Raw genomic sequence first — 19,802 nt, 5'->3', positions numbered from 1 at the left:
CTATAATACCAACTCAGTCATAAATCAAGTGGCTATACAAGTGTAGGTCTGCTTTTGGGCTCTCTAAAACAGGCTGAATTTCCATCATCCAGAAAAAACAGTAAGTAGAACAGTCTAAGTTTGGTAGTTTCCCTTATTACCTCAAACCTAGAACTTCTGCGATTGTTCTCGATTTACTTCTCTTCCTTCTGTCACTCTTCCAAACCATCATTCCTAGTCTTCCTAAAGCACAATTTAGTTCATGTCAGTTCCCTGTTTAAAAACATTAAAAGGACCCACATTGAAACAATATGGGAAATATTTTAGGCTCCCCTAGTCTGACAGTGACCCATTCCACTTTTCAGGTCTGCATGCACCTCAACAGTGCCTACAATATAGCAGACACAGTAAATATTAGCTTCCTTATAGGATTTTACATAGGTAAATGAGAGGGACATGATTTGCCTCCTGGCAGAGCCAAAATGTTCTCACCTATACTTATATTTATTTTGTTTTTGTCAAACATGTAAGATCTAGAAATTTGTCTAAACCATAAAACGATTATAAGGGTTTCAGGTCCTTATTTTGTCATTGTTTTAAAGCATCTTACTAAACCTATTTTAAAATGTTATCATATAAAAATAATAACTGTTTAACAAAATAATGCATTCCAGTAGAGTTTAATTTACCTTGTGCTATTAACAAAAGACTCTTCAAAAACCAAAATGACAAAGTAAACAAGGTCTATTTAATAACAAACACAGTTTTTTATTACATTTTATTAGATGTGCCGGAACCCTAATTTGAGGATGCTTGCTTACCTATGCTATCCGTATGTACATTTTGGTATTAGCTCTCTTTTTGAGCTGGAATATAAAAGTCTTCTGCAGGCAGCTTCGGGGACCAATTAATTCCATTAAATTATATCTAGTTATGTAGTGAACTGAACCACTGCTGGTCTGGGGCTGTCTAGAGCTGTGACAATTAGGAGATGGAGAGAGGCAGAAAGAGAGATTGATTTTATATGTCACTGAAGCACACTGCAACAATATGCCAGCGTGACTTTCAAAATGGCCTTAAAATATTCCAAACTCAGGGAGTTTCCTTGCTCCTGAGTGGGAGTTGACAGACTGTCTGGCAGCATTAGAAAGAAGCAGAGAAAAGCTGATGTCTATATTGTGTCCTCTAATAACATTCTGCCTCTTTGCGGCATCCCCCTCTTAGAAGGATCCGTCTATTTGTTGTGAGGGGTGTGTGTGTGTGTGTGTGTGTATGTATGTGCTTTGCCTCCCCTTGTGCAAGGGGCATGATTTCACGTCTCACATCTGGGAAAACCAAACCGAAGGACGCTAACCCTCCCAAGGTCACCTAGATTAGTCTTGTGGCCCCGGGTCGGGGGTGGGTGGGAGGAACAGAACCCAGGTGTCCAGACTCCAGCTTTGTTGGGCATTAAATCATTTTCCTTCCCTTGTGAAAAAAAATTACTGGGCGGTGGGAAGTGAAAGATTAATCAGATTTCCTCTTTTCCCTTATTTCCCCTCCCCCTTACGAGGATAAAAACTCGGGAAAGCAAAAGAGGTGCCCGCCCTGCAGTTCTTAAGCTGGGTCCCCCCGCATTCCCCCTCCACCCCCACTCCCACTCCCATTTCCCCACCCCCGACACAAAGCGATCTGGACTCACAGGGCTTCCGCCCGTCCAACCGCGAGCCTGGGAGGTGAGGAGTGGTTAAAACTCAGCCCTCACCTCCAGCGGGTCCCGGGCTCGGCGGCGCCCAGGCCCCGCCCCCGCCCGCCCTTCCCCCACGGCCTCGGAACGCCAGCCCCTCTCCTCTCTCCACATCGGGCGCACCCACCCCAGATGCCGCCTGGCACCAAGCGCAGCCGCCGCTGCCGCACTTTCCACTTGTATTGATACCTCTCAGCCCCGCGCAGCCGGCTCGCCCGAGCGGACCGCGGCCAGCGCGCCAGCCCTTGGCAGCCCCGGAGCAGTTGGGCTCCGGGAGGAAACTCCTTGGGAGCGCCCTGTCCGGGGTGCCCTCTGCGCTCTGCAGTGTCTTTCTTTCTGCCTGGGAGGAGGAGGAGGAGGAGGAGGAGGAGGAGGAGGAGGAGGAAGAAGAGGAGGAGGAGGAGGAGGAGGAAGAGAAGGAGGAGGAGGACGTCTGGTCCCGGCTGGGAGGTGGAGCAGCGGCAGCAGCAGCAGCAGCCGCCGCCGCCGCCGCCGCCGCTGCCGCCGCCGCCGGAAAGGGAGAGGCAGGAGAGCCCGAGACTTGGAAACCCCAAAGTGTCCGCGACCCTGCACGGCAGGCTCCCTTCCAGCTTCATGGGCAAAGTGTGGAAACAGCAGATGTACCCTCAGTACGCCACCTACTATTACCCCCAGTATCTGCAAGCCAAGGTAAAGGGGCGCCGGGGAGAGGTGACGGCCGGAGGAGGGGGCCCGGGGACGCGCGCAGGGTCAGGCCTGGGGAGGGGGGCGCGCGGCGAGCCCCCGCCACCCCCGGGCGGAGTTGCTGGAAGGTTGCTAACTATAGCGCCGGCCTGGGCAGAGCCGGGCGGCGCGCGGGGCGGCGGCTTCCCTGGGAGCGGAGTGCGGGGATCGGGTTACAGAAAGCCGCGGGGGGAGAGACTAGACAGGAAAGAGCCACCAGCCCCTTCCTGGCCCGGCCAGCGGGGAGGGTCGTGGGGTCGAGCGGCGCCCCTCGCCGAGCCCTGGCTGGCCGGCGGCCGTCGCCTGGTGTGCGCGTCTGGATCCGCTGGTGGCCCGGCTTTTCGACCCCTTCTCCAAGGGCCTCGCCCTGTAAGCTGTAACTCTTCGCTCCCCTCGCCGTGGCGCGGAGCCTCCCGCCCCCCAGGGACGCCCCTCCACCTCCCGCGCACGCGATGACTGGGGCTGGAGGGGCGGCGGGGCCGGGATATTTTCTTCCCCGCCTCCGGCCCTGAGCGCCCGCCCCTCGCCTCTGATCTTTGTGCGGTGTGGCACTTCACCTGGTTACTGATTTCTACGTTTACGCTGGTGTTTTGGGTAGAAAAGTGGCCAAAGTTCACTCGCGTTCATTGATGTCCCTTCTAATCTCTAGAGGTTTTGCAAAGGAGGGATAATGGGCAGATTTCAGTGCAGAGAAAGAAGTGACTTCGTGTTTGGTTAAAAAAGAAACAAAAACAAAACTAGCTTATATGTTTGCCACAGATCGATTTCCAATGTTGCTTTTTAAAAAGTGACCTCGGCACACTCTTGGGTAACAACAGCTGATGACATGTAGCCATACAAATTGCGCCTGGCTTTCTAGGGACCCTGGGTACTTTGTTAGTGGGCCTATCTTATTTTTACAATAAGAATTTGATGCCTCCCGAACTCATTTAAAAAAATTATTTGGGCCATGAAGACTGGAAATTTCACTGCTTTGGAAGCAGCCGCCAGAATCTGGGAGGGTGGAAGTTGGACGCAGCAGCCTTCTTCAGCCATTAACATCTATCACAACTCTGGGTGCCCTTCTAGATCACAAAAGAATCAGGTATGGATGCAGTGTCCGAACTTTCTTTGGGAGGTCGTAATCATGCTCTGCTTGCTGGTAGTTGGGCATTTCCGGCCTGGTACAAAGAATCTCTGATTCAGCCTTTTCTTTCTTAGAATGTGTGTGGTCCACGTTTTCATGTACTTACGACATAGCCCTGTATTTGTCTACGTAAAAAGGACACTTGTCAGTTTCGAGACCAGAAATGTCCTAGCAATCCCGGGCCTCATTTTCACTTCCCCCAATTCCCACTTTACTTTGGGTCACCAGAAAGCAGCAAGATGGTAGCAGCAAGGATACCCCTTATTCATCTCTGTGTAGTTCTCACAGTATTTGTTTTCAGGAACTTGCAGGAGATGCTAGTTTTCTGTGAGCTACATGGTAGCTGTTCAAAGAAATTTTGTGGCATAATCAATGCACTACCTTTTAGATATCTTATATATTTAATGCACTTGTTTAAATTATGCAGCATTGAGTGCCTAAAGGACAGCTTATTCAACACTTAACAATATGAATAATAAATACACCCACTCAGGTGAGGAAGAAAAAAAGCCATGTTTCTACAGGCACATTTACCTTAGTAATTTTTATATACCATTAGTAAGTTAGAAACCAAGTCCATACCATTTAATGTAGCTAATGCAATGCCATTTGGCTTTTTTGCCCTGTAAATAATTGAAGAGAGAGACAAACGGCAAGAGCCTGCTCTAGTAATTAGGGTCGGATCCCAGAAAGCTTTACGGCCCATTTTCTGAAAGTGTGCTTCCTGCATAAAGCATTTAATATTGATTTGTGTTGCGGTAAATGACATTCTCAAAACATTTTGCTAATTCTACAATTAAATCTGAAATCCTATTATTCGGAATTCCTTTGTTTCTGGAGAAAGGTATACATACTCACTTGACCTATATAACATGGTATTAAAGTTTGGTAATTAAGTCTAAATTCCCTGTTGTACAAGTATCTTGATTATCTCAGAAGGGGACATCTTCTAAAAATGGCACGTGACTAGATGCAAATTTTAGGTAAGCAGAGTTCGGAACAGGCAGCCCTTTTTTTTTCTCTCCCTTATGTATCTGTTGGTAGCATGGTAGTAATGTTGAATCATTTAAAAAAAAAGTAGACTTTGATTTGTAGTTAGTTTAAAAACAAGTGTTGCCTAATCTACCTAAAGAGTTAATAAACTCTCTTAGGATCTGCTATCTGTCATGATTCTTGCCTCTGTGTGTGCTTTAACCTTCCGAAAATATGGGATAGAAAACATCACTCTGTTTAAAGTACAGTGATGTGTTTGCTAGGCAGAGTCATTTTGAAACTTCTGTTTGGAAGCTATATCAAAAACTGAAGAATGGCATGGTCATCTAAAAAGTGATAGCTAATTTGTACTCAAGAGATAGATGTGATTTTCTCAAATCTGATTCTTTTAATCAGAAGGAACAGATAATACCAGGTAAAATGGAACTTAACAGTTTGTTTTGTTACATACTTTTAAAAGTTATATATGCCAAACCATTCTTCTTGTTTTAGTGATCCAGTCTATTTTGGTAAACTTATTTTGTAATTTTCCCCATAAAAACATACTAGTTACTTCCACATTTTATTAATAAAAAAATACCATCCGTTGGGCTATATTGGAGCAAATGACCATATTGGTATGCTTTGTACTTTGACAGAAAGAAAAAAAATCATTAGAAAAAGTAATATGTCTCCATGAAACGTAAAATAAACTTGAGTGTACTATGGAAGAGCAGGACATGAGTGGAAATGAATGAGATTGTATAATATTCATAATACCTTGGTGTAGAGTTACATAAATTTCAAGTAACCTGATTTCACATGCTGTTGGTTGTTTTTTTTTTTTTTTTTTGTATTTCTCAGTGAGGATGGTCTTATCACAGCAGGTTCTTTTTATCAGCTGACACATTCATTCTGAAATGTAGCTTGATGTAGCTTTATAAACATAACCACATATTGTCCTAAATAATTTTCTCAATTTTAAAATGACCTATGCTGTATTATATTAAATTTAATATCCATCTTTTAGCTACACAGAAAAAAGATGTTGATAATCTAACATATTTTAACTTAAAGATTTGTATGTACACATTTTCAACCAGTGGCTGCATTAATTTCACTTATTGTAAAAGCAACCCTTGAATTATGGTCTGTTTATTTCAAAGATACTACAACATACATTATTGCCAGTGCATGTATGTAAATAGTTATGGGGATTGAAATACTCTGTTTCTTTTGAAGAAAGGGAAGTACAAAATTTTCTTTCCATGATTAGTTAGCTACATATTTTGTACCAACTGAAAGCAATTTGGGACAGTTGTAATCTTTATTCACATAGTTCTAAGAATATATTTCTATAAAATTAATGGAAAGCTTGATTTTTTAAAGTTTTTGTGTATGAAGAAGTATTGTTTTCCATGCTAAAGAAATGTCTATACGAAAGATACGTTTCTTTCTAAAACAAAACAATTTTGTTTTTACGCCATTTTTACATACGCTTATGACACAGAATATATCTGAACCTAGCTTCAGAATCTGAAAATAATAAATGATATAATTTATTCTATTAATAAAGGCTACTAGAACAAAGCAGTTTTTCTGCATTGAACTTTTGCATGCATTTTTTATTGAATTCCTTAACTCTTACTTACTTCTAGCCAAATGAATATTGTATCAATCTGTTTCTCCAGAAATTAGTAGTCCTGATTTGATACATAAAACTGTTGCATCTAATGAAGTGGAAGTACACAGGCATAATATTCAGGCATGGGGCACTTTGTGTCATAAGAAGTAACCACATTTATGATGTAAATAAAGTTTGCTTAAAATATGTCAGTTTGGTAATGCAGTATTTTACACTGATGAATCAACCTTATTTCCTTAAGTGAGTGGGGTATTATATATGACTATCTGGAAGTGGTATTGAAAGGCTGAAGGACATGTAACTATTAAAATGAAGATGCATTACAATGCAACAGTGTAGCACCCTTCTCTTCCAATAGCTATTTCTTTTGAATTTCCCATACAACTTTTTGTTTTTTCCCCTATGTTGGGAGCCAAATCTTAAGTTCCTTGAAGGGAAAAGGAAAAGATAGGTGAGCTAGGAAAGTATTCAGTCATTTAGTATCAGTATAACTACATACACCTTACCTCTTAGGCAATCTTGGCTTTGAGTTTAAATTCAAATGTGGGGAATTTCCATGTAATATACATTCAAGAAAAGAATTTTTACTAATATATTGCTCTGACTTTGTATTTTTAATAGTTTATTGAAACCATTTCGGCATCTAGCTTTTAAATTGAGACAGTAAAGTTTTATCCTATTTATTGGAATATTATAGAAATAATAGAATATTATAGAAATAAGAGTATGTCAAGTTACTCTCGAGTGGAAGTGTTTTATGCAATCTAAAATAGCTTATTTTAAAGAAATGTAGTAATGACATGTCAGTTGTTCAAATGCAGCACCATAACATTTGGTATAAAACCAAACCAAATATTCAAAAGTTGAACATCGACTTGGGGATTTTATGTGGAATGAATTTAAATGTTCTGTTTCCTCTGCTGTTTTATTTATTTATTTTTGAGATGGAGTCTTGCTCTGTTGCCCAGGCTGGAGTGTGGTGGCACGATCTTGGCTCACTACAACCTCTGCCTCCCAGGTTCAAGCAATTCTCCTGCCACAGCCTCCCAAGTAGCTAGGACTACAGGCGCGTGCCACAATTCCTCCCTAATTTTTGTATTTTCAGTAGAGACGGGGTTTCACTACGTTGGCCAGGCTGGTCTTGAACTCCCGACCTCGTGATCTGCCGCCTCAGCCTCCTTTCAAAGTGCTGGGATTACAGGCATGAGCCACTGCGCCCAGCCTCTGCTGTTTTATTTTAATGAATAAATAATGAAACCTGATGGAACTCAGCTGTGCCTCATGAGAGGCAGCAATGGGACGATGGAGGTCTACCATAGGTAGTTTGGTTAGGTGATACAGAGCAAAATGTAATTTTAGAACAAATGGTGTGTGTTGAACACACACACACAAATTTGAGTACATATGCAAATTTGATAATAGAAACAAAGCATTTCTTAGTCTGGTAGATATGAGGTCAATAGAAGAGTGTAGAGAGGATGGTAACAGCTAAGCCAACCACAAACTGAACATATATCTCCCATAATCTAATTCCTCAATGCATCTAGTCTCCTTAACAAAATTATGTGAATATTTTAATTTTTCAAACAAGCCCTGGAAAATAAGCATGTCAAAATGATGAGAGAAAAACAAAAAGGAGAGAGAAAAAATCAACATCTGAACCTCCTAGGGGAGAAAAGTGTATAAAATTAAGCATTGTTATTCTCTCCCCATGTTGTCTCTTAACTAATTCTTAAATGGATGCATTTTAGAAGATTGAGAATATGTTGGACGTTGAATATGAAAACCTAGATTCTAAAAGTGAGGTTGGATGCTGATATGAACAGTTAGCTTGCATGTAGATCTGGCACTGTAAACATGCTAAATCAATGTTGGTGGGTGATTTCCTACATTCACTATAATATCTGTGTTTTGGATTAGGTAAAGATTTAAGCTGGTAGTTGTTGTAAAATTGCTGAGGCTCATCATGAAGGACTAAAACACTAGCCAATCAGTTGTATTTACTGAGTGACCCCAATACATCATTCTTTGCACTTGACATTGGGAAAGTTTAAAGAGTTGAACATCTGGTACCTGCTCTCCAGCACCTCACAAGCTACCAGGGAGGACAGAATAGACACAAGGCAAGAAATAAGCACAGAATATTTACAAAGTAGTGCACCCACGAAAGCAGCACACCAGCTGATGTCCTGGGTTTGAGTGACTGAGAAGGCACTAAGATATATGTAGGATTAAACACTTTGCCATGTCTTTTGCAAGAAAGTGAAAAGTGCTAATAAAAGCTACAATAAATCTGGGAATTTTAGAAAGACATAAGGCTTTAAATGAATAAATGAATTTTTTTACTTATCAGCATTGTTTTGCATTTTTTCTGCTGTATAAATTCTTTTAAGAGTACTTAGAATTTTAAATGAATAATTTTTTTGTACTTTATGTTAACTTCTCCTTAAAGTTTCATATTCAATTAATTTATTTCACCCTATTATTTTTCTAGTTTTATGCTTACAAATGTGCTGTTAAGCCAACCTATTAGAGGTGTGGCAGGTTGGAAATGTACTCCTTAAATGATGGCATAGTGGATATACAGAAATATAACTTTGATTGTTTTGAGCCATTTGGAATGATGTTTATTTCTCCTAACTGATTAGCTTTGCTTCCGGCAAAGGGGAGGAAATAAGTTTGGGGTTTGTAATGCTGCTAATTAGATCATTGCTTGCCTGCAATCTACACATTTATAATGTGTCTAATGTGGGCTGGCATTTCTTCAGAAAATAAGATGTTAAAAAATTATTCCTGATCTTTAGTGGATATCTCTTTATCTGGTCATCAGCCAGCTTTAATTCTTTCAAAATAAGATATTCACCTCTGCAACTGGATCCAAGTGCTTCAGGAGTCCTGTTGTCCTCTACTTGGCCTCAATGTGGGCCCTGGAATCCATTCCTCAGGCTGCCCATTGAACAACATGCGCTATGCAGTTGGGCTGCTGGGTCCCAGATAAACAGTGATTTCAGGGAAAGATTTTGTGCAACAAAATGAGATCATTTCATAGATGTCATAAATATTTTCACTGGTCCTGAAGGAAAAATGCATCATCTTCCCAGACCCATTTCACACAATACTAGAGGTGTTTCTTCTACAAGTTGAAAAACTGAATACTTAGAATGGCAGAATTGGATGGATGCATCATAGAATGCCATGCTCCGAACTTGAGTTTCTTGGACTGGGGGTGGGGGGTGGAGGACAGGGAATCAAATTGCGAAAACAGAATTTTATATTATGAGCTTACATTTATATTATCCTCAAATAATACTATACTATTTCCCCTGTTAAATACTTTTTAAACATGATGATTTTGAGTTGCAATTGGGAGTATATTTGAATTGGAGAACCCCTAAACCCTCCCTTACCAGTAGAATTACAATGAAATATTTTCACAGTTTATATAATAAGGTCTCAGATAAAATATTTAGTCATTAGGAAAAGTAAATTATATTGATATTTGTAATATCGTCAACTTTACCTTTGTCTTCTCAACAACAATTTCGTTTCATCATCCAACAGGTTTTTGACAAATGCAGACATTTATAAAAAGAAAAATTTGCCAGAAAAATGTATTTTCAAGTCACTAGCTGAAATACTCCCACGACTCTCTTTGCCTCCTACAAAGTACAGCTCTGATTAATTTCATTGTTTCTAAAATGACATTCTTTTAAAAAGGTGCCTAATCTCAGCCTCTTTTTAGGTTTCATTCCATATGATCATTTGTATACTTCTATTTAAAAAACAATAAACACAGAAAGAATTACCTATCAGAGAACTGCCTACTAGATGATGTTTTTCTCATGCTCTATGTGATTTGTTCAAAAATTGGGTATACCTTAACTTATAAGTGAGTTGCATTTCCAACAATTTTATTCCAAACAGTTCGCTTGTCATTTGGTTATTTAAAACTTGAAATTCATTTCATAAATAAATAGTTATCCTTAATGATATGGTCCCCAGCGAACCTGTAAGAGTCTGTAAAAATAACCCACTTTATAATTCACGTATAGTTCTCTACTAACACTGCCATTGAACCAAATCACCACATCAGATGTTTCTTGGAGAGAGGGGTGAGTTTTCAGAGTTAGATTTCCAGGAACCCGTCTTTACTTTCTTTGGGTGAGTGGGAAGACAGGGTTCTTCTGCAATCTTTCAACAAGGCTTTGCGCTTTTATGGCAGGGGAGGGGTTTCAAGAAGATAGGAGGTGCAGCTTGTGAAGTCACAGGGATCAGGGAGTTTGTGCTGGAGCTTCCTCTGGGGGTCCCCTGAGAGCCCTCTTCACTTCTAGACCCACTCACCTGTTTTCTTGTGCTGGCCTCAGAGATAAACTCGTTCCCTTTTCCCCCTAATTAAAATAAAATATTTTCCTTTTAAGAGCCGAGGGTTCCTAGTACTGCTTCTCATGCTGAGCTTACCACTACTAGATTACTACAGCCTCACAGCTTTTCTTTACTCTCCTTCAGCCCTGAATCAAGCAAACATCTCTTGAGGCTGGCAACCAGAAGGAAACAAAAAGACAAAGTAAAAATTCTGTCTATCTCTTCCAATTCTCTTTTTACCTTTTCCTGGTTCGTTGATGCTTCGTAAATTTTTTTTTTTTTTTTTTTTTTTTTTTTTTTTTTTTTTTTTTTTTGAGACGGAGTCTTGCTCTGTCGCCCAGGCTGGAGTGCAGTGGCACAATCTCAGCTTACTGCAAGCTCCGCCTCCCGGGTTCACGCCATTCTCCTGCCTCAGCCTCCCGAGTTGCTGGGACTACAGGCGCCCGCCACCACGCCCGGCTAATTTTTTGTATTTTCAGTAGAGGCGGGGTTTCACCATGTTAGCCAGGATGGTCTCGATCTCCTGACCTCGTGATCCGCCCGCCCCGGGCCTCCCAAAGTGCTGGGATTACAGGCGTGAGCCACCGCTCCCGGCCAATGCTTCGTAACTTTTTAGGGAATCCCCAGACCCTAGACCTCCTTGAGAATCCGATGATGGCGTACATTTTTGTTGTTGTTGTTGTTGGGACGGAGTCTCGCTCGCTCTGTCGCCCAGGCTGGAGTGCAGTGGCGCGATCTCGGCTCACTGCAAGGTCCGCCTCACGCCATTCTCCTGCCTCAGCATCCCGAGTAGCTGGGACTACAGGCGCCCGTCACCACGTCCGGCTAATCTTTTGGATTTTGAGTAGAGGCGGGGTTTCACCGTGTTAGCCAGGATGGTCTCGATCTGCTGACCTCTTAATCTGCCCGCCTCGGCCTCCCAAAGTGCTGGGATTACAGGCATGAGCCACCGCGCCGGCCTATGGCGTACATTTTTATTAGCCTCAAATGTTTACCTAGAATCAGCCTGTGGAGCACAGGTTAAGAATCTTACCCAGGGTGGGGAGCAGTGGCTATGCCTATAATTCCCACACTTTGGGAGGCCGATGGGGGAGGATTGCTTGAAGCCAAGAGTTCCAGACCAGCCTGGGCAACATAGTGAGACACCGTCTCTTAAAAAAAAAAAAAAAAGAAATTTATCCTGGAAGGAAGACAAATACTGAACAAATCTATGCTTAAGAGGATGAATCAGACAGACCAGAGATCCCTTCATGTTTTTTTCTGGGTTGTAGCTCAACAGACTCTGTGATGAAGAGCTGCACAAAAGCCAGTGTCCTGCAGAGTGGGCTTGGGTGGCATGAGGTCCATACCCCTATCCAGCAGGGTCTGAACAGTTTCAAAGTGTGTTTACTTTCTCTCTTCTTCACTCCTGCTCTCCAATTTGCTTCTTGTACTCTTAGAGTTAAGCCACTCTGGACTGACTTCTGTCCACTAACAGGTGTGTGTGATAGTGGTAGATGCACCAGTGTGACCATCGTATAAGCTACTCCCACTCCATCTGCCGGAATCAGGGACCAAGTGGGTCTGACATAATTTGGCTAAAAAATCTTTACTACCTCTTAATGCTGTAGATTACGATTAAGTATTTGCTAACAATTGCCCCTGATTTGGGTTTTCTCTTCTGATTCTTTATCCAATTTTATATGGAAATTTTAAATAAAATTTTATTTGGTAATGTATAAGTGTGCTATGGAACCATAGACTTGATGTAATACTTTGAACAAAAGTACTTAATTAGCATAATAGAAAGTATTTTTATGATAAATGTATACTCCTAATGAGATTGAAACTTAAATGTGATAAAGTCAAATAGCAAGCGGTTTACATTTTTTTCTTAACCCATGCTAAAATTGAAAATTACTTATAACCATTTTTTCTACTTTTTGAATACTAATTATTCTTTACCTAAAAAAAATCACAAAAAAGTTGTGTTTTTTCAATTGGCAAAAACCTAAAAAAAGATGTGTTTCTTATTTGGTAATAGTTTATCAGACTTTAAGTTTAGCAGAAGAAATCTTTAACCTTGATTTTGTTTGCTTTTTTTTTTTTTAAGAGAGATTATTTTTTAACCTACAAATAGGATTTAAACTGACAGTGGGTGATATCTGGTGTTCTTTTCTACCTCTCTGTCTCTGTCACAAAATTCAAATACATGTTTCAGCAGTACAGGATGTTCTTCAGTACACATCCTTTGAGCCTTCAAAATTTGATTTGACTGTGTGGTCTGACGATAGCATGTTGAGATAAGTACATTGTGATAGTAATCTGTGCCTGAGCCCTAATGAGCATCTGCTTTCTAGGGCGCCACAACAGCACCTTTCTTTGTTTCCTCTTCCTTTGCTTCTTTGATTTGAATCTTGTTAAATCCTGCAAGTGGGTCATTTTTGTTTGTTTTTCAGTATGCAAATCCTCCTAGCTCCCTTTTTTGGGGAAAAAGAAGCCAGATATTTTAAATATAAGTGAATGCACTGGGAATTTTAAAGGAGTTTCAGGAAGTGCACAGCCATAGTTCTTCTATTAGCAAATCAGACATATTATTCTAAAAATCATCTAGTTAAGTTGATACAAATGGAAATACCTGGTCAGTTTAATTAAATTCAGTAAATACTTACTGTCCAGGCATGGTATTAGGCCCTGGAAGGTGTGATATGTAATTAAAACATAGTGTGCATCGTCACAAAGTGCAGTGGAATAATTTTATTTGTTTATTTAAAACTTATATAGTGCACAAATTTTAAATCTGTAGGTTGATATACTCATGTAATAACCACTCAGGTGATGATATAACATTTCCAGAACCAGACAGCATCCTCACTTGTACCCACTAAAGGTAACTACTAGTGTGACTTCTATCTTTGTTGGTTGGTTGTATCCATTCTTGTACATCATAAAGATGAAACCATATTGTATGTATCCTTTTCTGTCTGGCCTCCTTAGCTCCTTATTATTTTGGTTTGAGTCATTGATGTTGTTATGTGTGCAGTTGGTTCTTTTTTTAATGCTATGTGTATTGGATTACAGGATATATTGTATCAAAATTTATCCATTATATTATTAATGAGCATTTGGATTATTTCAATTTAAGACTATTTTGAATACAATTACTGTAATTGTCTTGTTCATATCATGTGTTCAACATATGGACTTACTCCTAAGAGAGGAATTTGTAGGTCATAGGATATGTGTATGTTCAGCTTGGGTAGACACTACCAGTTTTCTCCTGCCAGCAAGGCATGAGAAATCTAATTGCTCTATGTCCTCACTAAAACTTGATATTGTCAGTCTTTTAATTTTAGCCCTTCTGGTGAGTGGATATCTCATTGTGGTTTTAATTTGCATTTTCCTGATGATTAGTGATGTTGAGCACTTTTAAAAATATATTCATTGGCCAATTAGATATCCTCTTTTGAGAAGTCTTTTGCAAATTTTTTGATCATTTTTTAAAAATAACAACTTTATTGGGATATAATTTACATACCATGCAATTCAACTTTTTGTTCACTTTTTAAATTGGGTTGTCTTTTTTATTGGTTTGTAGGTTTTAAAATATATTTTGGATACAATCCTTCATCACACATATGTATGAAAATATCTTTCCTTAATTTTCAGTTTTCCTTTTTACTCTCTGATTGATAGTTTTAATAAATATAAGTTCTTAATTTTAATGAAGTAAAATTTACCAATCTTTTATGATAATTGCTTTTCGTGTCTGTTTAAGAAATCTGCTTACTTTAAGATTGTGAAGTTTTTTTTTTTTTTTTTTTACATTTCCTACTAGAAGCTGTGTTTTATCTTTCACATTTAGGCCTGCAATCAATTTCCAGTTAATGTTTGTGTTTGGTGTGGATAGCATCAAGATTTGTTATTGTTGTTTGTTCCACCTCGCCCACCCCCGGTGCCCCAGTATGGCTGTTAATGATCCAGCCTAATTTATTGAAAAGACATTTCCTTCTTTGAATTTCATTGTTGCCTTTGTTGTAAACTGGGTGAACATGTTTGTGTGGTTCTTTTTCTGGACTCCTGCTTTTTTTTTTTTTTTTTTTTTTAAAGGCAGTCTCACTCTGTTGCCTAGGCTGGAGTGCAGTGGCGTGATCTAGGCTCACTGCAACCTCTGCCTCCCGGGTTCAGGCAATTCTCATGCCTCAGCCTCTTGAGTAGCTGAGATTATGGGTGTTTGCTACCATGCCTGGGTAATTTTTTTGTATTTTTAGTAGAGATGGGGTTTCGGTATGTTGGCCAGGCTGGTCTCGAACTCCTGGCCCCAGGTGATCCGTCACCTCGGCCTCCCAATGGATTCTTGCTCTGTTTCATATGTATCCTTGTGTCAATACTAATTACTGTAGCAATATAGTAAGTGCATATTCTCCAAAGTGGTCTTAACTATTCTAGGTTCTTTGCATTTCCTTATAAATTTTAGCATCGGCTTGTCAATTTCCATAAAAATAAATCTGCTAGGATTTTTATTGGAATCATACTCAATCTATACATCAATTGGGGGATAATTGATATATTAACACTAATGAATCTTCCAAACTTTAAGGATGGTATATCTCTTATTTATTTATGAATTTACCCCTTTAAGTAATTAATAATAAAACACAATGAAAAGTTATTGTTTTAAGTACTTGTTTCTTAAATACATCCAATGATTTCCTCAAGATCTGTATTATGGTAGTTGGCATAGGTTCTATGAAGAAAATAATTCTTTTGAAGAGAGAGAGTATGTTTATTATCACAGATCAAAATTAATTTTGAAAAGGAGCTTGCCACTGAAACCTACTCTTTAAGAACAGATGATGTTCTTTTTGATTTTTCTTGCATGCATGTCAAAATATAACTGTATTTCCCCTTTATACTCTTTATTCTCTTTGTTTATTTGATGGCTTTGTTTATTTGATGTTGTTGTGACACCCCATCACCCTGCCTTATATGTTTATAAACATAATAATAAATTGAAAATTAGTTTTTTTTGGAGGATTTTCTGACATCTCTTATGATTTTTTAATATGCCCCTGATATTGTGAAAGCAAAGATTGGGAATTGCTGCTTAGATACCAACTTCTAAGCAATAAAACATGCTGCTCAATGGGCTTCAGTTCCTTCAAATCTTTTCTTAAATGTTTCAAAAATCTTATATATATATGTATTTTTTTCATGCTTTATATTGAAAGTTTTAAGCTTTGATTATTGCCATATTCAGCTAGCCAAAAACAACTACATAGAACCTTCAAAGCTTATTGATTCTGGCTAGGTTAGCCTAGGTTGAGTAGGAGGTTGAATAGATGACTTCTGAAGTTCCTTCAACTCTAAATTTTATGATTCTGGGAATTTATAACATCCAAGAATCACAGAATGTTAGAATGGGAAGGAACTTTAAGATCATCTAGTCTAAGCCACTCATTTTACAGATGAGAAAGGCTACCCAGAGTGTAGAGACAGAAGCAGAGCTCTAGGGAGGCAGAGAGAGGGGAAGTGGCAGAAGGGCCAGAGCTGGGGAGGGTCTGGGCATAACCTCACAGGAGTGGTCAGTCCATGGCCTGCAGAGGAAAAAGGGAGAAGGGAGACCACACAGGAGCTTCAGCATCACTCCAGGAAACTGATCACAGGTTGGATGGGATGTGAATGGGGCCAGTGGCACCAGCTGGTGTCTGAACAGGAATCAGTAATGGTCACTCTGTCTGAGGTCACCTGGCAGTCAGGGCCGGCCAGACTTTTGTGCTTTCTACAGCTAGCATAGCTGCTTCTCATGGTTTGGCAGAACAGCAGCATCCAGAGCTGATTCTGCCTTGCTCTCATGTGTCTAACCTGTTGTAGATGAGCTGGGTAGCCCAGAGCTGCGCCCTGCTCACCCTCCACGGCCCCTGGCCTATTCATGGCCTTGTTGTGTTTCTGAAGTCTGTCTTTGCCACATTCCTAAAGATTTTTGTTGTTATGGCTGTGGGCCCAAAACCCTCTTCACTTTTTCAGCATGCCTGGAATTTTCCCAGATGGGCCGGATGGACTCTGCTTCATTCTTGGTAAAGTTTCTCTATCCTGCCATCACTACCTGTTGTAATTAGTTTGGTCAACAACAACAACAACCCAGTGAGGCTCTGATTAAACACCACCTCTCTCTGTTGAAGCCAACCCTTTCGTTCACCACGCTGATGGGAACCACCTTCCTAATGCCAAGCACTCCACACCGGTCTCTGTTTTTTTCCCTGCGCTATCTGAATACACTTGGCAGGTGGGCAGCCTTCAGGAATCATCATACAATTAGGCTTCAGGAGCTCTGTTTTAGTCAATTATGTGGATAACCTTGGAAAAACAAAATGCACAGTAGGTGGCATCAACAAGCTCGTTGTGCCTTTGGGCACAGCTTTTCCCTCGTGCTGTTTGGATCATATACTCATTAAGTCCACCCGCTGAAAATGTCACAACTGGCTGTGTGCCATGCATTAGGAAAATCAAATACAGGAGAAATTGGGATATATTGAGCAAATAAGAGAGAATGATTTTTCCACAATTTACAAAAGATTTACCAGTAAAAATGCCACCTTAGTTCATTTACATATTTCAAAGATGATTACAGGTCACTAACTCTTTGATAGAAAGTATAATTTAAACTTAAGCTATCAGGAACCATGGCATACTAAAGATTAATTAGATATTAGGAGAAATGCTTTGTGCAATTTCCTAAGTCTTTTGAAAAGGATGAGTTTGTTTTATTACATTTGATTTTCACCCAGCTTCTTAGGATTGTATGATTGAGTAAAAGCAAGGTACAATTGTAGCTAGCTTTGTTTGTTTGTTTTTGTTTATTTCTCACTGTTTTAAGCGTCCTTTGCCCTGGTTGGTTCAAAACTTTTCTTCCCGTAAGTGTGTGTGACCATAACTGGTGAATTCTCGAAGTGTTGGGATACACAGAAGGAAAGGACCGTGGACAATTTAAAATCGTGCTATCTGTAAGAAAACCTAAGTTGTATGTGTACCATTATTATTTGACAAGTGTCATAGTCAAGGAGGTCTCCAGTGAGGAAATGTGTTTTAAGAATGGGGAGAGACATGCCTTTGTAGACAGCATGCAGTGCCTTTTTGGTAGAGCAGTTGGCCCGCTAGGACTAGAAGATTGGTTGGAACTGAGAGAATCATCTTAAACAACATGCTGAGCCAAAACATTTTTTGATGTTAATAATATTCATGTGTAAATAGATTGTTTCAAATCTCTCCGAAAGCATAGCGGTAGCTTTGTACTTGGACTTCCTTTACTTGTTTAATTTTCAATGGTGAAAGATGGGCATGATGAACACCTTAAAAGTCATGTGGATTATTTTTCTGAGTTAAAAATGTATACATTCAATCAGAAAGATATAAAGTCTAAAAGGAAAGTGAGGGTCAAATAAGCAGATGAGGAATTATTATCCCTGGAAATACAGGGAATTTTCTTGTTGATACAAGTTTACTTCCTAAAATAAAAGTTTCTGGTTTTAGTACCTTTCATCAAACTTTCTTAATGTATTAGGAAGCTTTTAGCACAGTTTACCCACATTCTCTTAGAATCTGCAGGCAAATTAAAAAAAAAAAGCCAGACATGGTGGCATACATTTGTGGTCACAGCTACTTGGAGGCTAAGGCAGGAAGATCCATTGAGCCCAGGAGTTTAAGGCTAGTGAGCTAGGATTGTGCCACTGCGCTGCAGCCTGGGTGACAGAGTGAGACTCTGTCCCTTAGGAAAGAAAAATGCAGGCAAACTGAAGCAAGTATATAAAATTCTTTTAATTAATTTTTTGTTGTTGTTGTTGTTGAAACAGAGTCTCGCTCTGTAGCCCAGGCTGGAATGCAGTGTTGCAAACACAGCTCATTGCATCCTCAACCTCCTGGGCTCAAGTGATTCTCCTGTATCGGCCTCCGAAGTAGCTGAGACCACAGGCATGCGCCACCACGCCCTGCTAGATACATGCAATTCTGTGTTGGTTGTTTGTCACTCTTAGGCCGCCTGTAAAGTTTCATTCTTTCGTTGCTTAAAAAATGGAGACTGCTTACTAATTTGATTTTTGCTTCTTCTTATATTTTAACTTGCATTAAGTGACATTTCATTTAGACTATGCTGTATAACATTTAATGCTAGGGGAAAAAGACTGAGAAAGTCACAAAATATCAGGAAAGAAAAGGCATAGCATGAGGTTGCATGTGTATTTAGAAATTGTTTTATATCGTACTTTATAAACAGTAATTTGTGTACATGCAGGCTTCCTTTACAAGAACATAAGATCCTTAAAGACAAGAAGTGTGTTTTGTTCAGTTTTGTGCCTATTACAATGTTTTGCACATAGTAGGTACTTGGTAAGTGTTCATTGAATTGAATCCATATTTTTTGTTTACCAACATGTTAAAGAGGAATATGAGGCACAGACAGAATTCTTTAGTGATGAAATTCTTCTGCTTCAAATACATACGTGATTAGGATAAAAATGAGCTTTTAGCCTAAATTACCTAAGTAATATTCTCAATCTCAAGCTTTACTATGAGACTTGCTCATAGTGTCCCCAAAGGCAATCACTACTAAGTTAGTTTGTCGTTGTCACATAAACACTTCATAAAATGCAAAAAACCAAGTATTCAATGACTATCTTAAGTTAAATATAATGAATGTAATGTGTATAGAAAAGGGGGGCGGTGGACAGGTGTGGTGGCTCATGCCTGTAATCCCGGCACTTTGGGAGGCCGAGGTGGGTGGATCACTTGAGTCCAGGAGTTTGAGACCAGCCTGTGCAACATGGCAAAACCCCATCTCTACAAAAAAATACAAAAATTAACTGGATGTGGTGGCTTGTTCCTGTAGTCCCAGCTACATGACAGGCTGAGGCGGGAGGATTGACAGAGCTCAGGGGACGAAGGTTGCAGTGAGCCAAGATCACACAACTGCATTCCAGCCTGGGTGATGGAGTGAGAACCCTTCTCAAAAAAAAAAAAAAAATGGGGGGGCCCATTCTACTCTATTAGTATAATTTAAAAAATAACATATGGATGGGGCATTATTAATTGAAAAGCAATTAAATTTTAAAAAGCAAAATAAATGGCTACATATCTAAAAACAATATTTCTCAGGATTTGCTAAAGGTTTCTAAGGACCTAAAACTGTGTCTGACAGGAATATGTGATTATATTAGTTAGGATTCTGATAGGCAATGCATGACATACATACGCAAACTTGGTATTTAAGGAATATTTACAAATGTGTTGGCAGGTCTTAGGGAAACCTAAAAGAGACA

The 19,802-nt window shown here is 39.8% G+C and overlaps 1 protein-coding gene across 8 annotated transcripts in view; it reads left to right on the top strand.

Annotated features, from left to right (window-relative positions):
* The first annotated feature begins 883 nt into the window (after positions 1-883).
* RBMS1 (RNA binding motif single stranded interacting protein 1) overlaps positions 884-19,802 on the top strand; it is a 220,206-nt gene continuing 201,287 nt past the window's right edge. For all 8 annotated transcript variants that reach the window (XM_063595408.1, XM_063595403.1, XM_063595406.1 and 5 more), the window contains exon 1: positions 884-2,374. In XM_063595408.1, the coding sequence (XP_063451478.1) occupies positions 2,300-2,374 (75 nt within the window). In that variant the 5' untranslated portion in view covers positions 884-2,299. The remainder of the gene's footprint in view (positions 2,375-19,802) is intronic.

This window comes from Pan paniscus, chromosome 13 (assembly GCF_029289425.2).
Source record: "Pan paniscus chromosome 13, NHGRI_mPanPan1-v2.0_pri, whole genome shotgun sequence".
In the NCBI taxonomy this organism is placed as follows: Eukaryota; Metazoa; Chordata; class Mammalia; order Primates; family Hominidae; genus Pan; species Pan paniscus.
The sequence above is the reverse complement of the archived record's forward strand: the minus strand, read 5'-3'. Positions and strand labels throughout refer to the sequence as shown.